The sequence below is a fragment of the Aristolochia californica genome, unplaced genomic scaffold (genome assembly GCF_029961685.1).
Source record: "Aristolochia californica isolate CCGP_79_NKW_82.1479 unplaced genomic scaffold, dmAriCali1.0.hap1 SCAF_11, whole genome shotgun sequence".
Lineage (NCBI taxonomy): Eukaryota > Viridiplantae > Streptophyta > Magnoliopsida > Piperales > Aristolochiaceae > Aristolochia > Aristolochia californica.
In genome coordinates this window covers 4,704,794-4,728,772 of record NW_027181782.1, presented here as the reverse complement: position 1 = coordinate 4,728,772, position 23,979 = coordinate 4,704,794, and the positions used below count along the sequence as shown (strand labels likewise).

General features: G+C 41.6%; 1 protein-coding gene across 5 annotated transcripts in view; it reads right to left on the bottom strand.

Moving 5' to 3' along the window:
* The window catches only part of LOC137944276 (protein PTST homolog 3, chloroplastic), a 41,948-nt gene that overhangs the window by 7,670 nt on the left and 10,299 nt on the right, over positions 1–23,979 (bottom strand). For all 5 annotated transcript variants that reach the window (XR_011110800.1, XR_011110802.1, XR_011110801.1 and 2 more), the window contains 6 exons: positions 11,534–11,597; positions 11,404–11,454; positions 11,241–11,294; positions 4,060–4,179; positions 3,815–3,939; positions 3,590–3,641 (listed from right to left, as the gene is read on the bottom strand). Coding sequence is in view for 1 of the 5 variants with exons in the window: in XM_068789911.1 (XP_068646012.1) it covers positions 3,590–3,641; positions 3,815–3,939; positions 4,060–4,179; positions 11,241–11,294; positions 11,404–11,454; positions 11,534–11,597 (466 nt within the window). In the remaining 4 variants the exon portion in view is untranslated. The remainder of the gene's footprint in view (positions 1–3,589; positions 3,642–3,814; positions 3,940–4,059; positions 4,180–11,240; positions 11,295–11,403; positions 11,455–11,533; positions 11,598–23,979) is intronic.

The following is a 23,979-nucleotide window of genomic DNA, read 5'->3' as shown; positions in this document are numbered from 1 at the left end:
AGGTGTATTTGATCAGGGTGGTAAATTGTTGGGTAGCGGTGATGGACTGGGAGGAAGATTCGGCATCAGAGAGCTTGGCCGAAAGGGTCGTGTTTGGCTTCATGATGGTGAGCAAGGTGGGGCACAGAATGGAGGGGGCTCGGTTAGATATAGCAGTTGCTGGTTGATTGATGGTGTGTGAGCGCAGCGGAAGGAGTTGTAGTGGGTGCCACATGTCGGGAAGAGGATTTTGAAATGAAGATCCAGGCACCTCGAGATTCCATGAGAGAAATGGTTCCGTGTCGTGCATGCAATCATCGAGCACCTAGTCAGACTTATCCAGGTGACTTGACAAGGGAGTACATCGGTCTCTGAGACCATCCTCGAGGAACTAACATAAAGCCAGAGAGAATTGATTGTCATCAATTTCCTAGGTGCCCAGCGAACTAGGGAAGTGAAGAGACAGGAGAGGTTCAGCGAGGGAGGGGACAGGTGGAAGCAGGGGGGTTGACAAGTGTTGATAGAGGGGAGTTCTTTTAGGGAGCCGGGAGGCGTATGGGCAAACAATGTCAAAGAAATCATTTCCAAAGCTAGGGAAGCCTCCAGAGGATAAGGCTGGAGCATTGGTTTTGGTGACTGCTAGGGAGGATTTGATTGTGATCAATCATGAGGGTGCAGTTCCTCAAAGGTTGAGAAGACCACCCGACTATAGGGTCAAGGGTTCGGAATGGACAAGGGTGGCTGAGCTGGCAAGAAGGGTTGTCAGGCTCTGGAGGGGCGGACCAATCGAGGGGACATGGAGAGATTTTTTGAAATTCGAATTTGGGCAAGTGATGAGGGAGTGGGTGAACTCAGACAAAGTTGGGGCCGAGTCAGAGGGATTGGGGTGGCGAGAGCTCAAGTTGACTCAGCGCGAGTCGGGGCAGGATGGGGGAAGCGAGTGATGTTGAGTTGGGGATCTCGCGAGTTGGGAATCATGGGGGAGAGGACTTCCAGATCACTAAAAGCAAGGTGGATCCAAAAGGCAAAGTTGTCGGAAATAATTTTGAGGTTCTAATGACCACTTACTGAAGGAAAGGAATCAGGAATCTCGAGGACTTCATTCGAAGGAAAGGAATAAAAACCAACGCTAGACCAATTTAACTCTGTTAAAATACAAGTTCAAGGGTATTTTGGTCATTTCTTATATTTTCAATCCTACATTTTTCTCTTATAGTATGGCTATTAGATAGAGAATGAAAATTTAACTAGAGATAAAATAAGACATTCCCTATCTAATAGCCATACTATAAGAGAAAAATGTAATATTGAAAATATAAGAAATGACCAAAATACCCTTGAACTTCTATTTTAACATTCCCCCTCAAGCTGGAGAGTAGATATCAAACAATCCCAGCTTGTCACTAAAGGATACATATTCACGTCTCCCCAAAAGCTTGGTAAATATATTTCCCAACTAGTCTGAAGGCTTTACATAAGGAGTTACCACCTTCCCCTGCATAACTGCATCTCTAATGAAGTGGCAGTCAACCTCTATATGTTTCGTTCTCTCATGGAATACAGGATTGCTGGCAATAAAAATGGCTGCCTGTTTATCACAATTCATAACCATAGGGTCAGGTAACATAAAACCAAACTCAAGAAGCACATACTTAATCCATATAAGCTCACTAACTGTATGAGCCATTGCTCGATACTTGACCTCTGGACTAGACCTAGCCACAACTGTTTGTTTCTTACTTTTCCAACTTATCAGGTTGCCTCCAACAAAACAATAGTAGCCTGATGTAGAAAGTCTATCCATCTTACACCCAACATAATCAGCATCAGAATACCCAAGTATATCAATTTTCCCATTATGAGTATACAGAAGACCTTTTCCAAGTGCACCCTTCAAGTACTTCAAAATCCTCTGAGCAACTTCTACATGGATTTTTTGAGGATTTTCCATGAGCTGGCTCACAACTCCCATAGCAAATGACATATCCGGCCTGGTAACTATAGCATAGATCAATTTACCTACTATCCGTCGATATTTCATTTGATTGCGAATCCTGTCAGCTAGGAAAGCATCGTTACTCCAGTTTCTCAGTTAGTTCTAGTCAAAACACCAAGTTGTTTGAATTAGTCCACTCTAATGTATGGGGACGGGTTCCTAGGCTATTTGGTTTTAAGTATTTTGTGTTGTTCATTGATGATTTCAGTAGAGTCACTTGGGTGTATCTCCTACAGGAGAAGTCTAAAGTATTTGATGTATTCTTCAATTTTTTCAATGAAAATTTAACTAGAGATAAAATAAGACATTCTCTATCTAATAGTCATACTATAAGAGAAAAATGTAATATCGAAAATATAAGAAATGACCAAAATACCCCTGAACTTGTATTTTAACACTCCCCCTCAAGCTAGAGAGTAGATATCAAACAATCCCAACTTGTCACTAATGGATACATGTTCATGTCTCCCCAACGGCTTGGTAAATATATCTCCCAATTGGTCAGAAGACTTTACATAAGAAATTACCAAAATACCCCAGAACTTGTATTTTAACAAACTCTAACAAAAACATAACACTCTTCTAACCTTAGAAGGATAATATGTATAAGATGAAATGAGTACACCTTATTGTTTTTTTTTTTAAATGATGTTGAGCATTCCATATTGTTATGAACCTAAATTTTAAGAAACATGGCTTCTCCAGTAACTTTGGTTGCGAAGGACAAGAGGTAAAGAGAAAAGAGAAAAAAATAGAGAAGAAAGGAGAAGGAGAGAGAGAACTCAATCTAGAGAGACGAAAAATTTTAGGAGGAAGATAAAGAAGAGAATTTAGGAAGAAAATTAGGTTTTGCCCAAGGATACCACACTTCCTTAAACCTTCATTAAATAAGAAGCTACATAAATTTTGAATAGGAAAAGAAACTAACTAATCTTAGGCAAACTTAGACACCAACTCCTAAACTAAGTCTACTGTCAACTTAACTTCTAAAAAGAGAAACCCCTAAACTAAGATGCCATCTTTCTCTTAATTTCAGACATCAAATTTTATTGGAACATGAAGGAAAGAGTGGGCAGTTAATACATAAGAATGCTTAATCCCACTTTGGTACCATGTAAAATTGGTTTAGGGTTGAGAAATTGAAGGAAAATAGAAAAACAATGGAGAAACAAAGGAGCTTTCAGAGTTGAAATCAAAATAGAACTAGGAAGGGTCAAGCACGATCCCCACCTAATATATCATTAACTCAAAAAATATGTTGTAAGGTCAAGTCTATTCCCCACTCAAATTATAAATAAAAATTAAGATGACTAAATTACCCCTGCATTTACCACAATATATACACAAGCCATGTAAGAAACATATGTACTATAATGACCAAACTACCCATGATAGTAAGATAATCACAACTGCTCATGCACACAGGTATTTCACAGCAAACATCTGTCTTCACCCAATGTTGTAAAAACATGCAGATATCTCAGGATTAGGATTAAAATTCTCCATAAGAAGCACATAGCAGATGTCTCAGGATTGGGATTAAAATTCCAAGTAAGAAGCACATTGGACATTAAACTCATCAACAAAGACAATCACTTAGAAAGTTCTGCTTACCTCATATATTCCAGGATAAAGCCATAACATCGTTGACCAAAGTAAAGGTTTCCTAGACGAACACCTCAAATTAGTCCAGAAAAGTAAAATCTAGCAGGAAGACAACGAATTATCTTTGAAAAAAAAATTAATATGACTATGGAATATGGATGAAAATGAAGATTACCCACATAAAAGGTTAAAAGAGAGGAGAAATTCTTAGATAGACCTCAGTATAGTATCCACCTTGGTACAGTTTGTTGCATGGTTTCTGATGAAGGCTGAAGATCCATTTTTACTCGGTGATGCCAGCCGTTAAAGCTGCCAGCTACTTCTACAATTTCGCCTACTCCTTGGTATTCTATCCGAACCTACTACAACCAAACATTGTATTTGCATACAAACATGCTCAAACAAGAGCCAGATGATCAAGGCAGACAACATCTCTCTATATCTGAAAGAAAATAAGCATGAAAAGTCTAACAGTCTACCTCTTTTAGGTCACAAAGACTCTCTTCAGCTGCCACTAGTTCTGTATCCTTTGCCGCAATAATTCTTTCAGCATCCCCAATCTCAGCTTTTGCTTTGGTTTGCAAAATAGCCAACCCAAGCTGTTGGCAAGAAAAGGAAAGTTAAACAGTCACCTGAGTTGAACATGCTAGAGAAAAGCACTTACTCTCTGGTGGTTAGGCTTAGATCATGGGAAATGTGAAGCAAAAGTTTGAGATTTACCAAATAGTCCGCAAGAAATCTAGTGACAGTACACTTTCTCTTTCTACTAAATGCACATTGTTGAAATATCCCTCACAGATAGCAGTTAGCTTATCTTCATGCTAGAATTATAAAGTTAATTTTTTTTATTCTAAAATGTAAATAGGGAGATATAAGGGTTTATATGTAGAGGGTTATTTATGTTATTTTCACCTCTTTCCTTAAGTGAATATATAGGTGAATTCAGGTTTTTTCCAGACCCCGATGGCCGCTGCTCTATTCAACGTTGCCTTCTCAACTTCTTCTCTTATATTTTTTTTTCTCTATTTCTTCTTAATTTTCATATTTTTACATGGTATCAGAACATACGATCTGATTGTTGTGAGTTTTTCACGAGCTTTTTCTACTCATCAAGTTAGCAAACTCTCCAGGAAGGGGGATTTTCCAAAATTATTGCTGATTGAAGTTAAAGGTGAAACCTTTTACCCTTTATTTCTGTCATAACCCTAGAATTGGTGGTTTGTGCTGTCAATTAAACAGCGTTACAAAGTTTTGTGCCCCAGAGAATTGTCTAGGTCATTCTCTCCCAATATTATACCTAAGCAAGTCTTGCAAACTGCTTGCATCATCATCCCCAGAGCTAAGGTCATCCCTAGTTGATTTCCTATTCAGCTCGCTTTCTTGATTAATAGATGGTAGCAGAATGATAATTTCAATTGCACTTTTGGTGTCCTGATTTTCTGTGTTGTGTGGACCCCACCTCATTTATGCAAGTGTACACATTAATTTTTAGTGGTTTTTGGTGTTGATTATTTTTTGGTAGTGTATTCCAGTGTGTTATTTGTGAAAATTCTGGTTGTTGTTGATAGTAGATGATGGCTGAATCAGGCGAAGTGATTACACCAGCTTAAGAGTCTGGTAATTTGGCTGGTAAGAATACTATTGTATCGCCCCAAAGAACTTGAATGGGCAAAATTATCTGGGCCGGTCCAAAACTGTCTAGATTTATCTGAAGGCTTAGTGGATGAAAAAAATACCTGAGGGATGATCCTCTTGAGCCGGTTACTGATGATTAGGAAGCAAAAGATAAAGTCATGACATGGCTATTCAACAGCATGGAATCAAAATTCAGGAAGAAAGTGATGAATTATGGGACCTTAAAAGAAATTTGGATGCCACCAGAAGATATGTATGATCAAGAGAACAACTCGTCTCAAATCAATAAATTGTATACAAGTTCTTTGGGTTAAAGAGGGGAGATCAATTGGTTATTGATTATTTCACTGAATTACAGAGTATTTTACAGGAACTTGAGACTTATCATACCTTCACTACTAAGGAACTAAGCTTCGAATTTCATGTTTGGGTTTTGAATAGGATGCAGTTAGTGCCTAAGTACTCTAATGATATTATGCCTACACTCAAGAAAGCTTTTAATAGAGTAATGCGTGTAGAGGTACTTGCAGTTCCACATAGCAGCAAGGATGACAAATGGACAAAAGCTGCTACCTCAATATCCAGCCAGTTCAGGGTCATTCAGAGACACTTTGTGGACATGGCCAGGGTGGATGAGGATGAGGCAGACATAAACCTGAGCGTGGAAGAGGCCATAGTGATGGTAGTGTCAGAAAAAGTGCATCCATTATGGGTGTAATAACTATTTTTTAGACAAATGTTGGGAACTTTTTGGCACAACATTTGTCAAGCCTATTTGTCCTAACTCGAGTTTGTCTGAAAGTGGAGAACCGTCTACTAGTAGTGTAGTTGGAGTTGTTCCTGGTGCTCTAGATGGATTTCAATAGCTGGCTCGGTACATGGCATAGTTGAGTGCGTCCTCCTTATCCATGGCCTAGAATATTTCCACCAATACAACTACCATGGCAAATTTAGGTATTTCTGCAGTACATGCATCTCCAGTCTTTTCATGGGTTATTACAGTGCATCAATGCATATGTTAGATATGTCTTCATCATTTTCATCCCCCACTCATTCTTCCTCATTCAAACATGCCACATTCGCAGATGGTTCCTCCTAGCCTATGAGTAAATTTGGGACAGTTCAATCTACTCCACCCTTGTCTTTAAATTTTGCTCTGTTTGTACCTAAGTTTCCTATTAACTTGTCATTGATTAGTGTACTTACTAAATCATTGTAGTGTTCAGTAACTTTCTATCTACTCATTGTTTTTCAAGACCTCCAAAGAAGGAGGTCGATTTGGTGTCTAATGTGAGAAAGAGGGGCTTTACCAATTGGACGGTTCAGTATAGCTATCTTCTTTAGCATTCAATGTAGCCGTTTCTTCTTTCTAGTGGCACTTCCAGCTAGGACATCCCTCCCAAACAAGCTACTCCAATTATTTCTAAATCTACCTTCTACTTTATCATTTCAGTGGAATCTTGTCAGCTCAGGGAGCACCATAGCGCATTTGCCCACCACAATTTATTTGAAATAGTTCACTTAGATGTATGGAGTCCCTATCAATTATCTAATATCTTTGGTTTCCAGTTTTTTGTTTTGTCTATTGATGACTTTAGTTGGTCCACATGGATATATTCCCTATGGAAGAAAACCAAAGTCTTTGATATATTCATAAATTTGTATAGTGAAATAATGAATCAGTTTGGTGCCTCACTTCACGTTTTGCATACTGATAGTGGGTTTGATCCACCAACAAAGAAACAACTACAGATCTATAAACGAATGACACCTTCCAAGGCCATCACACAAGGAGCAACTCCTCCACCCACACCAGTGCCTTCTTCATCTACAATTCCTAAGGTAAGTGATTTACATATGCCTCCATATGTGAAGCCATGGATAAGTTAAAGAAAAGATTTCTATGGAGGGGATCGAGTGATACTTTTAAATATCATTTGGTCAGATGGGAGGAAGTTTGTTTGCCAAAGCGGATGGGAGGTTTGGGGATTCAGAAATCGAAGGAAATGAACCAAGCTCTGCTCTTAAAATGGATTTGGAAGTTCAACACAATTTCTTCTAATCTTGGGAAGGAAATGGCAACTGTTAAGCTTGGTTGTCCTTCTCCATGGTGGACTTCAGGAGGTAACCAGAGATGTCTACCCCCAATTTGGAGATCACTATATCTACTTCTTCCTAAATTCTCCTCAATCAACAGATTTTATGTTGGAAACGGTAGATCCCTAAAATTCTGGGAGGATTAGTGGGCGGGACAGGAGTCTTTACAGACATCTTTCAAGAATCTTTTTCTCCTATCTTTACAAAGGGAGATATCGGTCGCCGATGCTTTTGAGGGAGATGGTTTGAACCTGCACCCCAAAAGGGCTCTTTCCAATACTGAGGCTTTGGAGGCAAGCAAATACATCAATGGCTGGCATTTAAATCAAAGGGGAGTATGAGATATACTTTGCACGAAGTCTTTGTGCCCTGCCAAAGATAAAAAAATTACATATGGAGTGCTTGCGAAAGAAAGATACTCACGGCAAATGTGCTCAGATGAAGAGGCCACCAATCTATTGATCCTCTCTGCCCTTTCTGCAACTCGGAGGTCAAACCCACCAGCCACATCCTGCTACAGTGTTCTTTCTCGTGGAACATGTGGGCTCCCATCTTCTATAAGAGGGGGCTGCAATTTTTTATGCCTACAGATCTGATCTCCTTTAGCAAGTCGCTCATTGGCACTCCCCTTCCTGGGCTTGGAAAGCTAATGATCTCTTCTTGTACTAGTTTTATTTCGTGGGGGCTTTGGAATGAACGCAATCGCAGGTGTTTTGATGCAAAAAGTGAATCCGCAGTAAGAGTGGTTGATCATGTGTCGGGCCAAATCTCAGCGTGGCTTCTTACCAAGAAGCCCTTCTCCTCCATTGTGGGTTCCTCTATCCGAGATAATTGGAGCATCATGGCTATGATGCGGTTTCAAACCAAGGCCCCAATCATGCAGGAACGGACCCCTCCAGAGCCTGGTTTCCTAAAGTTGAATTTTGATGGTTCCTCCCTTTGTAATCCTGGGATTACTAGCTTCGGGGGAGTTATCTTGGATACCTTCGAAAATCAGTGTTTCTTGTATGTTGGCCCATTAGGCATTGCTGACTCAACGTCGAGGTAGCAAGAAATAAAACAAGCAGTGTCTTGACACAAAATGTGTTGTTGGTATGCTTTAGGAATATGGGCTGCTACGTGCTAGGTTTGTTGAGACGCCTATGGAGGTAACCACAATCTCCATAAAGATGGTGGTGCTGAGCTTAAAGACAAAATTATGTACAAAAGGTTAGTAGGCAAATTTATTTATGCTTCAGTGACTCAACTTGATATATCATTTGCAGTAAGTATAGTTAGCTACTTTATGGAGCATATGAAGAAGATACATTTGGAAGTCGCACACAAGATATTACAATATCTGTAGGGTGCACCAAGAAAAGGGTTATTGATGCCGTTATGCGGGGTTTAAATTGGATAAAAATTCTACCCAACGTATTGTAGTTTTGTTGGTAGAAACATGGTTAGTTGGAAGAGCAAGAAATAGAATGTTGTAGCCTACTCTAATGCAGAAGCATAGTACCAAGAAATGACCCACACAGTTAATGAACTTTTGTGTGGGATGTCAGTGTTACAAGAGTTGGGTTTTCATCCTACAGAATCAATGAAGATGTTTTGCGACAACCAAGCTGTAATATTCGCTGCCAACAACCTAGTGTTCCATGAATGGACTAAACATGTAGAAGTTGATTTTCATTTTGTCTGTGATGCTATAATAAGTAGAGCTGTAATCACTGCCTATGTCAAGCCCATGGATCATCTTAGTGATATTTTTACTGAAGCATTAGGAAAGAGACAATTTGGGAATGTTTATAACAAGTTAGGGCTTCTTGATATATACACTCTAGCTTCAGAGAGAGTGTTGAAATATCTATTGAAAAGGGTATTTGGGTCATTTACTATTGTTGTATATCCCTCGTAGGATAGCAGTTAGCTTATCTTTATGCTAGAGATATATTTTTTTTGAAATGTTAGAGTTACATTGCTAAATTTTTGTTTCAATTGAAGATGTTTACGGAGATATAAGGGTTTATATGTAGAGGGGCATATATATAATTTAGTACCGCTTTTTTAAGTGAGTATATAGGTGAATTTAGGGTTGTTTCCGGACCCTAATGGCTGGGGCTCTATTCAACGAAGCCTTCTCAACGTGTTCTCTTCTATTTTTTCTTCTCTTCTCTCCTCTATTTCTTCTTAACTTTCATGTTTTTACTCACATAAATCACAAGCAACTCAATTTATGTGGTACAGAAGAAAATATTTCTCATATCTATAAGCTTTGTAACAAGTGTCATAGTATACAACTCTAATGTTGAAGAAATTACTGAAAAGTATGAAGACGAACTTTTTTTTTCGAAAAGGCACATTTTTTGTTAATAAAAAAGAAAAGGATACAAAAAGATGGGGGGGATGGGGGTGCATTGGGGCCAGATTAAAGATTAAAAATCTGTACAAAAGATCAAACCGGGATGGGTATGACCCTGTCGAGCATAATGGTTAGCAGTGAGATTGGCTTCGTCAGGGACCTGATTCCAACTTATGTTAAGCATCTCAGCTAAAGTGTTAATTTGAACAAACTCTTGGTCAAATCTCCAGCTATGAGTATGGAACCTTTAGCCCAAATAATGACGGTCTTGGAATCACCTAACTCATCTTAAACCATTAAAGGTTTATAAAAGGAGGAAGCAGAAAAAGAAAGAGGAAGACTAAAAGACAATAACATACTACTGTTGGAAAGTAATATGGTTTAGTAATTTCTATTAAAGGAAGTCAACAAATTTCTATTTTTATTAGTTTCCTAGTTTGTTTGTTTTTTTTAAATGAAGTTCCCTAGTTTGTTAATATGTACCAACTAGGAGAGCTTTATTTAGGAAAGTGTGGTCAGTAGTTTCCTTCATTAGTAGTCAATTTCGGAAAGTCATGAGGTGTTCAATGTTCTAATCCTATTCTAGTCCTAGGAAAATTCTACCAAAGTGGTATATTCTGGTTCTTTTAATCTTTTAAGCTTCCTTGTAAATAGGGCCTTTTGATATGACTCGGTTCCCCCTCCTTGTAATCTTGTTTTTTTTAACCTTTTAATATAACTCAGCTCTATTTCAAAAAAAAAAAAAGTGGTATATTCTGGCAAAGACATGGTAGTTTTAGAGTCTATATAAATAGGTAGATTTATGGTAACTTTCATAAGTTGTTCAAAAATAATACGGATTCTCTCTTTGGATACTGGAGCATTATTTATTTGGTTGAGAATAATTTACTAGTGCATTTTTTTCTCCTGTGCTAGCTACAGCTAGGTACAAAACAACACCAGAATATTCAAGTTCTTCCCTTGGAACTTGAAAACCAGCATTTTCCAGAGTTGAGAAGACAAAGGTTGAGATACCTGTATTCCAGCTTTCTGTATTAACTTTGTTTCTATAATTAGGTGACGTTAACAAGTCACACATAAGCAGGGTAAAATTCTGCTTCACCTTTCAACTGAAGTTTGCCATGATGAAAGATCCACCTCCTCTTACCATCACATAGACAACCAATTTTTATTTGATTTGATTTAGCAGGAACTGTAAAACTTTAACATTTAGTCTCTGATCAGTGATCTATCGACATTCAAATCAAGAAAAAGGAGGGAGAAAAATGGACTGCTAGAGTGCTGCAGGCAGCAATAGAGGAACCAGCCATCATGTTCATTCAAATTAATAGTAGTACTATGGTACATTAAAAGGTTAAAATGCCTTTGACTTAGAGATACAAAATAATGTATAATATAAAAATTTACACTTTTATCTACATGAAGAAGTTTTACGTTTACACGACTCCACTGTGGGACTACACTTGCTTGACCTGGATTGCTGTATGTGGAAGACGGTCAAAATGGAAGAAGCAAGCATCCAGCACCTAGGAGCAGCTAAGAGATGTTAATTTTCTAACTTGATATGTATCAGAAATTATATACCTTCTCCTTCTCAATCTGTTTTTTCAACTGAAATAACTCCAGCTCCTTTTGATGCTACGACATGAAATACAAACACAACATAAGACCCTCAAATAAAAATATACGACCAGAACATATGCTACAAATAAAGAGGAAAGACAAAAAATAGCACTAGCAATTATACCAGCATTGCTTTCAAATGATCAACCTCTACTAGGTTATCCTTTTCGTTGGCCTACAAGAGACAGAAATAAATCAAATAAAAGACGGAACTAGCAACAAAAAAAAAAAAAAAAGCTATAGATGACACTAACCTCAGCAGCCAACTCCTTGTCAATATCTAAAAAATTACACTCATCCAGAGACACATGATCATTCCTGTATGACATAAAAAAGAATAAAGCAATTAGTCTAGTAACAGAGTTTCTACGCCATATTGTTTCAAGTGCACAAAAGAAATTTATCGCAGCAATGTATTTGAACAAGCTTGTTAAAATACCAGTGCAGGGGTATTTTGGTTATCTCCCATATTATGTTTTATCCTAGCCTATGTTTGTTAGATAGATAATGTTTTAATATTTTTGTGGTTCAAGTTTCATTCAAATTAGAGGTGTATTTTAGGAGATTCGTGAATTTTTGTATTTAGAGGAATTTCTGTCATTTATGTAATTATGACTTAAACCCTGAAATAAAAGGATGAAGCATGCGCCATGGCTGCTCATGAGATTATCGGCCACCTCTTCAAATTGGGCCTCCCCCGCTTCGTCCACAAGCTTGACCTTGAGAAAGCCTTTGACCGCGTGAATTGCACACTTTTTGACAATGTAATGCAGCGTATGGACTTTGGGGACAGATGGAGATTTTGGATTCTGAGTTGCATTTCGTCGGCCTCTTACTCCTTGCTCCTCAATGGCACCGTTTGTGGCTACTTTCATGGCTCCCATGGCATTCGGCAAATAGACCCTCCCTCCCCGCTACTCTTCAATCTTATTGCCGAGTAATTGTCCTCCATGTTCAACTCAGCCTAAAACCTTAGTTAGTTTGATGCTATATCGGATCAAAGTGCCTTTGATATCCAACTCCTCCAGTTTGCAGACGACACCATTTGTTTCGTCACTAGCACTCTTGACCAAATCCGCAATATTAAGGCTCTCCTTGGTTTTTTTGAGATCACATCCAGCTAGAAGATCAACTAGAGCAAGACGACTATAATGGAAATTCATATTGATCCCCTTTACTACAGCTTATGGCAAACACTTTGGGTTGCTCGATCATGACTCTCCCCTCTACTTATCTTAGCTCCCCCTCATTGACTGTAGTCCCCGGAAAGGGCTTTGGGCCCCGGTGATTGAAAGACTCAAGCGACGTTTGTCTACTTGGAAAGGGCGGCTCCTCTCTAAAGCTGGCAGATTGATGCTTTTCAACTCATCTTGCAGGTATACCCAACTACTTCCTTTCATTTGTTCTTTGCCCTGCCTCCATTTGTCGAAGCATTGACATGATTAAAAGGTGATTCCTGTGGCGTGGAACCAGCAACGAGTTTCATTATCATCTTGTCAGCTGGGATGATGTTAACCCTCTGCCCAATGCATATAATGTCCTTTTCACCCGTCCAAACCCTCTTGATTGGTCACATCATATTGGAAATCACACAGAGGGAAACAACATTGATATTATTGATGGAATCCTTTTCCCCTCAAGCTCTTTATCTCTCAAAGAATGGCATACCCAATGGCCAGGAAATGACCATAGTGAATCCAGCTTCCAACGTACCCCTGTTGAGCAAGACACCTCTCATCTGAGAACAGAAATGGCGTTGCCTCCTGCCTCTCCTCCTCACCCCCACATGGAGTCCGAAAATCCCGATCACCCAGATTCTAAATCCACATTCGAAATCACCCCCTCCTTTACACCCAGCATCCCCCCCTGTCCTAGCTACTTACCAAAGAAGAAGATGGTACCAGGAAAATGTTATCCCGTAGGATCAACCCAGTTTAGGCAATCTTCGATCTCCTGAGAGATATAACAGTACTCAACCCTCCCCCAAATGAAAGATCGTTTCGTCTAGTGGAGGAACTCCAAGTTGAACACCATAGATATGATGATGAGACGTGGCAGCAAATGATGAATTTGGAGCGCCTTATGGGAGTTGTTTACAAGGGTCAGCACCACGTCGAGAATCCAGAAACAAGGTAACAAATGATCTTGTTATCTTGGAATGTTAAGAAGAATTGGTGTTCAGCATGTTCTCTTACATTGCGGCTTTTCATGGCAAATCTGGATGAAGATATTTCAAAAGATTGGTCACCAAATAGGGCTACATCAGGACCTTTTTGGCACCTTTGAGATGGTTATGGGGATACGCCTTCCTAAGCTGGGCAAGATAATTCTCTTGGCATGCCTTGCGCATGTCCCATGGTGTATATGGCTAGAGAGAAACTACCAGAGATTCAACTCCAAGGCTAGCAACCTGGATAATATAGCTTCTCAGGCGGTGGGCCTTATCTCAAGCTGGCTACATTCTAGGAAGGAGTTTCCTTCTCTATCGGGCGTCTCCCTTCGAGAAAATTAGGTTTGATAGCGCATATGGTGGGCCCACGTAGGAATCCGGTTATGGCCACCTCGGATCCTCCCCCTTACGACTGCATCAAACTCAATTTTGATGGCAATGCTTTAGGCAATCCTGGGCCGGCTGGAGCTGGTGGTGTTTTCAGAGACAGCAGTGGAGATCCTATTCTATCTTATGCAGGGCTGGTGGGTATTGCTGATTCAAATACTGCTGAAGTGAGTGCTCTTCTGTTCGGCCTCCAAATCTTTAAAGAGTAGCTCCATGGCAAGCTGATTATTGAAGGCGATTCAAAAATTGTCATCAACTGGTGTTCAAAAGAAAGCACCCCTCCTTGGCGGCACTGGCCAATCATTGATTGTATTGCTGACATTGTGTCATCCATTCATTGTAATTGGAACCTCGTTCCTAGACCAGCCAATTCTTTGGCTGATAAATTGGCAAAATCTGGAACATCCCAACAATCTCTCATTGTTTGGGAAGGCTTCCCCTCGTGTAATCTGCTTGTTTGAGCTCTCATAATAAAATTCAGCATCATTTCAAAAAAAAAAAAAAAAAGAAGAATTGGTGTTGTCAGGAAGCGCGGCATGATATCTAACTTCCTCTCTCAATTTAAGCCCTCCATAGTAATTTTTCAAGAGACAAAATGTCAAGAGATGGCCAATGTCATAGCTAAGGAACTTTGGTCATGTCCTTCGATAAAGTGGGTGGCGGTAAACGCCATTGGTCACTCCGGTGGCATCTTTGTTGCCTGGGACTCAGTGAATTTTGATTCTCTTAATGTTACTGAGTGTCGTTTCTCATTGGGTATCCAACTCCGGGATCACTCCTCCGGTAGAATTTGGTGCTTGGGTGGAGTATATGGCCCGACTAGATATCGGGAGAGAAGCCTTTTTTGGGATGAGCACAGTGAGCTTCATCAAACATGGAGACACCCCTGGCTATTTGCAAAAGATTTTAATGCCATACACTACTACGATGAAAAGAAGCCACCAGCAACCTGCATATCTACCTCAATGCGAGGCTTTTCGGACTTCATTGGAGGATGTAGGCTGGATGAGATATCTCTTTCCGGAAAGAACTATACCTGGTCTAATGGCCAGCAGCAACCAATTCTCTCAAAATTGGACCGTTTTCTGGCTTGTCCAAACTGGTCGCAACTTTTTAGGAACGTCACTGAAAGAGTGCTCAACAGGGTTGGGTCTGATCATTGGCCTATTATACTGACCACCTCTTTTGAGAAATGGGGACCTTCCCCTTTCCGTTTCCAAAATTCATGCTTGGTTGAGGAAAACTTTGAAACTCTTATTGATGGATGGTGGGCTGAGGGTCCAAGCTTTGGAAGAAGGGAGTGAGCTTTCCCTCTAAAGTTGTTGTTCATCAAGGAAAAAATAAAGGAATGGGTCACAAGTCATCGTACCTCTTTGGATGCCGAGAAGGCTTCTCTCCTTTCTCAAATCGCTGCCCTGCACCTGGTAAAGGAACAAAGGTACTTAACTCCTGCTGAGTTCTCTTCCCGAGTTTCTCTATATACTAATCTCAATACCATCCTGCATCAAGAGAAGATCCGATGGAAGCAAAGAGCCAGGTTTAAATGGCTGAAGGAAGGCGATGCAAATACTAAATTTTTTCATGTCATCGCATCGGCAAAGAGGAGATCCAACCAAATTACTTCATTATGTATTAATAATGAGGTAACATCGTGTCGGACCTCGATCACTAATGTGTTGATTCAGTTTTTCACAGATTTATATTCGGAGGAGTGTCCAATCAAGCCAAAGGTTCAACACATCAGTTTCTCTCGTCTCTCTCCAACAGCTGCATCTTCGTTAGAATCCCCTTTCTCTAGTGGAGAAATCGAGTGTGCCGTCTTAGGCATGGAACCTGGGTCCTGATGGAAGGTGATGCAAATACTAAATTTTTTCATGTCATCGCATCGGGAGATCCAACTGAATTACTTCATTATGTATCCCCTTTTTCTAGTGGAGAAATCGAGTGTGTCATCTTAGGCATGGAAAGTGATAGGGTCCCGGGTCCTAATGGCTTTAATGGAGATTTTTTAAAAAGGTTTTGGTCACGACTCAAGGAGGATATCATAGCAATGATACAAGGTTTCTTAAAGAATGGCATCACCTTGCATAGCATCGGCGCATCTTTTATCACTTTGGTTCCGAAGAAAGCCAATGTTGAGAAACCAGAAAACTTCCAACCAATCAGTCTTGTTACGAGTGTCTACAAAAACATTCCTAGGCCTTTGGGTCATAGATTAAAGGTTTTTCTCCCGATCGTCATCCACAGAGGGCAAGGCACTTTCCTCAAAGGGAGAGAAATCTTCGATTCCATAATGGCAGAACATGAGCTTATTGATCACTTCCGCCATAACAAGGATCCGAGAATTGCCCTCAAGCTCGATCTGGAAAAAGCTTTCAATAGAGTAAATTGGATCTTGCTTGATGAGATAGTGGAAAAAATGGGTTTCGGAGAAAAATGGAGATCTTGGATCAAAAGTTGTGCGGGTTCAGCCTCCTAATCACTCATACTCAATGGCTCGATCTACAGATATTTCAAAGGGACCAGGGGAATAAGGTAGGGTGATCCGTTATCTGCGCTCTTATTCAACATGGTAGCATAATTCCTCTCCTCAATGTTTTACTTGGCTTTTAATCTTGGATGGCTCCCCCCTACTAGTCTCCAATAGGCTTTTAATGTCCCCATCCTCCAGTATGCGGATTATGCCATCATCTTTGGAATCGAAAATATGGAAGGAGCTAGAAAGATCAAAGCGGCCTAGGGACTCCTTGAATTAGCCTCAGGGCAGAAAGTTAATTGGGGGAAAACATCAATCATGGGTTTCAACGTCAGACCTGAGCTCCTTGCTAAGATGGCAAATCTATTTGGTTGTACAACACCTAACCTCCCAACAACTTACCTAGGACTCCCCCTATTCAATGGTCGCATAAACCAAAGTCTTTGGAATCTTGTGGTCAAAAAGGTTGAGTCCTGACCAGCATCCTGGAAGGGCGTTTGCTCAGCAAAGTCGGGAGGCTCATCCTCCTAAAGTCTTGCATTGCGGGCATACCGAACTATGCATTATCCTTTATGCCTTGCCCCACCTCCATATGAAAAGTTATGGATAAGTTAAAAAGAAGATTTCTCTAGAAGGGATCGAGCAATGCCTTTAAATATGGATGAAGTTTGTTTGCCAAAAAGCATGGGAGGTCTGGGAATTCGGAAATCAAAGGAAATGAACCAAACTCTACTCCTAAAGTGGGTATGGAAATTCAACACAATATCATCCAATCATTCGAAGGAAATGGTTCTTGCTAAGCTTGGTTGTCTTACTCCATGGTGGATTTCAAGTGAGAACCGGAGATGCCTATCCTCAATTTGGAGATCACTACATTCACTTCTTCCAAAATTCTCCTTTGCCAATAGATTCTTCGTTGGAAACAGTAGATCCCTAAAATTTTGGGATGATTGGTGGGCGGGACAAGAACCTTTACAGACCTCATTCAGGAATTTTTTTCTCCTTTCTTCACAAAGGGAGATATCAGTAGCCGATGCTTTTGAGGGGGTTGGGGTGTGAGCCTACACCCCAAAAGGGGTCTTTCCGACACGGAGGCTTTGGAGGTAAGCCTATTGATGGATTCTTTGAACTTTGTCAGAATAAGACCTTCGGAGAGGGACAAGCTCATTCGGTGGCCCGACAAAAGCGGTACCTTCTCAGTATCATTTGCATACAGATATATTAATGGCTGGAATTCAAATGAAAGGGAGCATGAGGTATACATTGTATGGTGACTCTGTGCACCGCCAAAGATAAAATTCTTCATGTGGAACGCTTGCCAAAGAAAGATTCTCACGACAGATGTGCTTAGAAGAAGGGGCCACCCATCAATCGACCCCGTCCGCCCGTTCTACAACACAGAGGCTGAAACCACCAGTCACATCTTGGTACAGTGCTCTTTCTCCTGGATTGTGTGGACTTCCATTCTTTGCAAGACGGGGCTGCAACTTTGTAACGGCAGATCTGATCTCCTTCAGCTTGTCGCTCACTGGTACTCCCCTTCATGGTGTCAGAAAACTAATGATCTCCGCATGTGCTGGTTTTATTCCTTGGGGGCTTTGGAATAAACGCAACCGAAGGCGTTTTGATATCAAATGTGAATCAGCGGTAAGAGTCACGGACCGGGTGTCGGGCCAAATCTCGGCTTGGCTTCTGACTAAGAAGCCCTTTTCCTCCTTTGTGGGTACCTCTATTCGTGAAAACTGGAGCAACTTGGCAATGATGCAGATTGGGACCGAGGTCCAAGTCATGCAAGAATGGACTCCTTCTAAACCTGGTTTCCTAAAGTTGAACTTTGATAGCTCTTCTCTCAATAATCCCGGGTTTGCTGGCTTTAGAGGAGTCATTTCGGATTCATCTGGCAATCAATGTTTCTCGTATGCTGGCCCATTAGGCATTTCTGATTCAAAGTGAGCGGAGCTCCATGGCCTCCTCAATGGGCTTCGCGTTTTCAGAGACAACTACAGTAGCCCCCTCCACATTGAAAGCGACTCGAAGGTGGTCATTGGTTGGTGTGAGTACGCATCCCCTCCCCCGTGGCGCCATTGGGACATTCTTTGGGAGATTCTAGAAATTGACTCACTCTTTTCTTGTATTTGGTCTCACATTCTGATATCTGCAAACTCGGCAGCAGATGTGCTTGTCAAGCAGGGAGCGACCTTGCAATCTCTTGTTGTAAGGGATTTTCTCCCTCTTCCTTTGTAATTTGTCTCTTGTTAATATATATACATCCTTTTCAAAAAAAAAAAAAAAAAAAAGTTGGGATGATGTCTATATGCCAAAAACTATGGGTGGACTAGGGATTAGACACACTAAGGATATGGGAGCTGCTTTCCTCATCAAGTGGCTTTGGAAACTCAATTCTTGCTCAACGGCCTTTTGGAAACTGATGGTGGCCTCCAATCTCCACTTTCTTGGGTCTAGAAGGATCATCGATGGCAGTAGGCACAACCTCTGTCTCCTTTGGATCTCATTTCACCATTTCTTCCCAGTCTTCCGGTCTGCTGTCCAATTTTTTGTTGGTGATGGATCCAGTCTCAATTTTTGGACTGACTGGTGGACAGGTGTTGGCCCTCTTTGCCTCCTCCTTCCCACAGCCTCTCCAACTTACTACATGTCGTGACCTCTCTGTTGTTGATGCTTGGGTAAATGGTTCATGGGACTTCCATTTGAGACGTGATCTCACTACTGAGGAGGCTATTGCCATCTACAGCTTGATTGATGATCTTAGTGATGTTACGATTAGGGCTCACGTGGCTGACCGGATGATTTGGCTCCCCGATGACAGTGGCCGTTTTTCGGTTTCCTCGGCTTACTGGTTCCTCATGGGTTGGACCAGACCCCCTACTACTCACCCAGCCGTTACTGCCTGGCACTTCATGCACCCCCCTCCCGTGTCAGATTCTTCCTTTCGAGTGGTTGCTGCAACAGGATTCTCACACCTGACAATCTTCTTCGGCGCTACAACTCATCATCGGATCCTCTTTGCCCTTTTTGTGGGTTTAAGGAGGAATCTACTTGTCACATCTTTTCCACTGCTCCTTCGCCTGGTAGGTTTGGTCCTCTCTCCTCAGCAGCTTGGGCCTCCAGTTTTGCCTACCTCAGAACTTGAGCATGTTATCTCTGCCCCTCTGGGACTTGCCTCCCTAGACTAGGCAAGCTTGTGTTGCCCACATCCCTTGGTGCCTCTGGAAGGAGAGGAATTCTAGGAGTTTTGATCATATCTCTTGCACAACTGTGGAGGTCTCTTGCATTGCCATGGGCCTCATATCCGCCTGGATACACTCCTGAAAGGAATTTGAGTGTCTTTCTTGTGCCCCCCTCTACACCAACTGGAAGGTGATTGCTCAGATGTCCACTCCCGCTCCACCCCCTTAGATGGTTGTTTAGATTCCCCCAATTGATGTGCTCTCGGTTGCCCTGGGTTGGCGGGCTTCAGTGGGGTGATTTTCGACCCTGGTGGAAACGCTATTATATCCTACTTAGGTCCTCTCGGCATTGCTGATTCGACTATGGCGGAGTTATTCAGTCCCCTTTATGAACTTCGTATGTTCCATGATCATTTCAGCAGTTTGCTCATTATTGAAGGAGACTCATGGGTGGTCATCTGATGGTGCTCCTCTTCCACATTTCGCCTTGGCCTCATTGGCAGCTTTATCTTGACAATATGGATCTTGTACCCTCTATCCCTTGCACCTAGTCCCATGTATTCAGATCAGCCAATTTGGTTGTAGATTCTTGCACTAAATTGGGTCCCTCCCTTCAATCTCTTGTTGTAAGGGGAGGTCTCCCTTTATGTATCTTCTTCTTTTCTTGAAATAAAATCATTGCTATTTCAAAAAAAAAAAAAAAAAAAAAAGCAAGTGCCATTCCAGCACAAACTTCAATACAGCCAAGGTTGCCTGCTGTCCTCTCTTTGTTCTCTCATTTTCTCCCTCAAATTGCTTCATTTTCATAGTATCAGAGCAGTAATGTTAATCTTGAGCCGATTTCTTCCAATTTTGTGGCTCTTTTCTCAATCTTCAATAACTTTATTGAAGGTTCTTCCCAGAAACTTAAACTGGTAGAGTAAAAATCTTTCCTTTACCCTTTTTCTACCTGCCATAGCCTATTGGTTAGTGACTACTACTCTTAATTGAATGACTATTGGGACTTTAAGCCATTCAATGCTCTCTACTTGAAGCATGCTTCATTCTTGCCTACATCATCGACCCAGAAGCTTGCATCATCATCAATTGGATCATTCTTCAATGAATTTGAGATCTTGATTGCTGAATATGAGAACTTTGGATTGCTAATTTGATACATAGCTTGTTGTTTTGCCCTAATTGAGTTGATTATGGAGCCCACTTGCCTAAGCAGGCAAAATTAAATTGGGGAAAGATATTCTATTTGGTTATTGACGTCATATTGGGTTGAATTGTGATTTTTTTTTGTGGAATTGAATGGCTGATCTAGCAGACAAGTTGTTGTCAAAAGGACAACTAAGAGCTTAGATGGAAAACACCCTCAACCAATTCAGATAACTATGATCCGATTGAATGGATCAAACTATGTGAATTGGGTAAAGTCTATTTTGATGTATTTGAAGGCTAGAAGGATGGTTAGACATATTAGAGATGATCCCCCAGTACCAATTATTGAAGACTGGAAAACAGAAAACAATCTAGTTATGACTTGGTTGATGAATAGTATGGAGACAAATTAGTGACCAAATTTTGAGTTATATTATAGCAAAGGCAATGGAGACTACCTTGGAGCCTATGTTATCTCAAGAGAGAAATTTGTCTTGAACCTATAAATTATATGTCAAGTACTTTAATATGAAGCACAAAGATAGATCATTGAAAAATTATTTCACTGAGATGAGAAGGGTGCAACAAGAAATCAACACCTTTTATCCATTTACAACGAATGTTGATGACATTCGTAAAAAGGAGAATCAAATTCAAGTAGTCAGGCTTCTAATGAATTGGGTTTTGAGTGTGCCATAATATCCTCACAGCTGATAACCTCCAAAAACAGGGCAACTCCGTCGCTTGCCCTCATTGCCCGCACTGTAATCTGGAAGAGGAAATTGTTAGCCACCTTCTCCTCCACTATTATTTTGCCTAGCAAATTTGGACTCCACTTTTTAGTAGAGTGGGTATTCACTTATGTCTCCCCCGAGACTTGGGAGAGATGTGTCAATTCTCCTTTGGGGTTTGCCTCCCCAATCGGGCAAACTTCTTCTCTCAGCTTGTACCCCCCACATCCCCTGGTGCATCAAGAGAGAACAGAATAACAGAAGATTCAATAGCAAGTACAATACCACTGACAAGGTCATTTGCTACACTACCGGTCTCATCTCCACCTGGCTGCACATCATAAAGGAATTTGATTGCTTCAAGCATGTCTCCCTGCGCACCAACTGGCATGCAGTTGCCCATATCTGCAAAGAACAGAATAACAGAAGATTCCAAGGCAGCAAAGCTGCTCCTCTTCTAGAACTCTTTTTCCTCTTCTATTTTTCCTCCGGGAGGAGTTGCTCGTCCAGATCCAACGCTGGGATCTACCTTGGATCCTGACTGGCGACTTCAATGTTATCCGCCTTTGCAAGGGGAAGTCTCCCCCAACCAGTAGAATTACTTCGTCCATGTGCGTGTTTGCAGACTTCATCGGTAATAGTGACCTGGAGGAGATCCCCCTTTCTTGGAAGGAATTCACTTTATCCAACGGGCAGCAGCGGCCAATCCTCTCCAAACTTGACCGCTTCCTCGCCAACCTCGGATGGCTTCAGCTCCATGGTAACTCCACCGGATGTGTTCTCAATCGTGCCTGCTCGGACCATTGACCTATCCTCATTGACACAATGTTCATGCATTGGGGTCACAAGCCCTTCCAGCTTAAGAACTGCTGGCTTCGACTCTAACTTTACAGCGTAGTGGCAGTGCCTGCTGCCCAACTCCAAATCTGACTGGACCTTCCCCCTCAAGCTCAAACTACTTAAAGCTAAACTCCGATCTTGGTCCTCTTGCCGCCGCTCCACTTCTACTGCCAAGAAGAACTCTCTCCTCAACCAAATCTCCACACTCAACTGCATTGAGGAACAAAGGACCCTTTTCCCCCCTGAACTCTCTTAGAAATAATCTCACTCATGAATTTCAATGCCATCCTTTGGAAACAAGGGGCTTGGCTTCGCTGGCTGACTGATAGAGACGGAAATACAAAATCCTTCACTCCAAAAGCCTCAGCCAAACGAAGAGCTAACCGAATCACCTCTCAATATTGAGGGTCAGGTGAGCTCAGATACGCTCTCAATCACTAATGCAATTGTGAGATTCTTCACAGAGTTGTACACTGAAAAGGAGTTCAATCAGCCCATTTTCCAGCACCTCAGCTACCATCAAATCAGCAATCAATTTGTCCTCAAGCTGGAACTTCCTTTCCCCATCTCTGAAATTGAACTTGCTGCCCTCGGGCTGCCCCTTGACCAAGCCCTTGGGCCTGATGGGTTCAACGGGGAGTTCTACCGCCATGGTTGGACCACCATCCAAGATGACATCTATGCTTTGGTCAAGAATTTCCACTAATGTGGCATTACCTACCGTGCCATGGGAGCCTCTTTTATCGCCTCGGTGCCCATGAATATCAATTTCGAACAGCCTCAAAACTTCTGGCCAATCAGCCTTACCACCAGCACGTACAAAGTGATCACCTGGCTATTGGCTAACCGATTTCGGGAAGTCCTCCCTCAGATCATTCAGCCCAGCTAGAGCACCTTCATTTGTGGCCAAAACATCTTGGATTCTGCTATGGCTGCCCATGAGCTGCTGGACTCCTTCAAGCGTTCAACCCTACCCAAATTTGCCCTCAAGCTTGATTTCGAAAAGGCCTTCAACCGCGTGAACTGGAAGTTGGTTGATCATCTCATTTGGCGCATAGGCTTTGGCACCCGATGGAGATTCTAGATGTGTAGCTGCATATCCTTGCCTCTTACTTCATATCAATCAATGGTGTATCATGCGGGCACTTCAACGGCTCTCGGGGAATCCAGCAAGAAGAACCCATTGAACCATTCCTCTTGACAATTGTCATCGACCACCTCTCTACCATGATCCAGCACGCTAAGCAAATCGGTTGGCTCACCCCAATTTCCAGTCATGCCGATCAAGACATTACAGCCCTCCAACTTGGCGATAACACACTACTGTTTGGTGAGGGCTCTATGGACCAAATCAAGAAAATCAATGCCTTGCTTGGCCTATATGAAATCTCCTCGGGTCAAAAGATTAGCTGGAATAAGTCCTCCATTACTGGCTATAACATTGACCCTAGTGTTCTTTGATCCATGGCACACTACCTCGGTTGTGAGGTCATAAATCTACCTAGCAAGTACCTGAACCTCCCCTTACTGGATTGTTCTCCAAACAAGCATTGCTGGAATCCAGTCATTGAGAAGCTTGAATGCCGCCTTGCCACTTGGCAGGGCAAACTCCTCTCCAAGGTCAGCAAGCTCATCCCTATCAAGTCTTGCTTGCATGGTATCCCCAGATATTTCCTTTCCTTATTCCCTTGCCCTGTTATTGTAGCCCATCGAATTGAATTCTTGAAGTGACGATTCCTCTAGGAGGGACCGAACGGGGAGC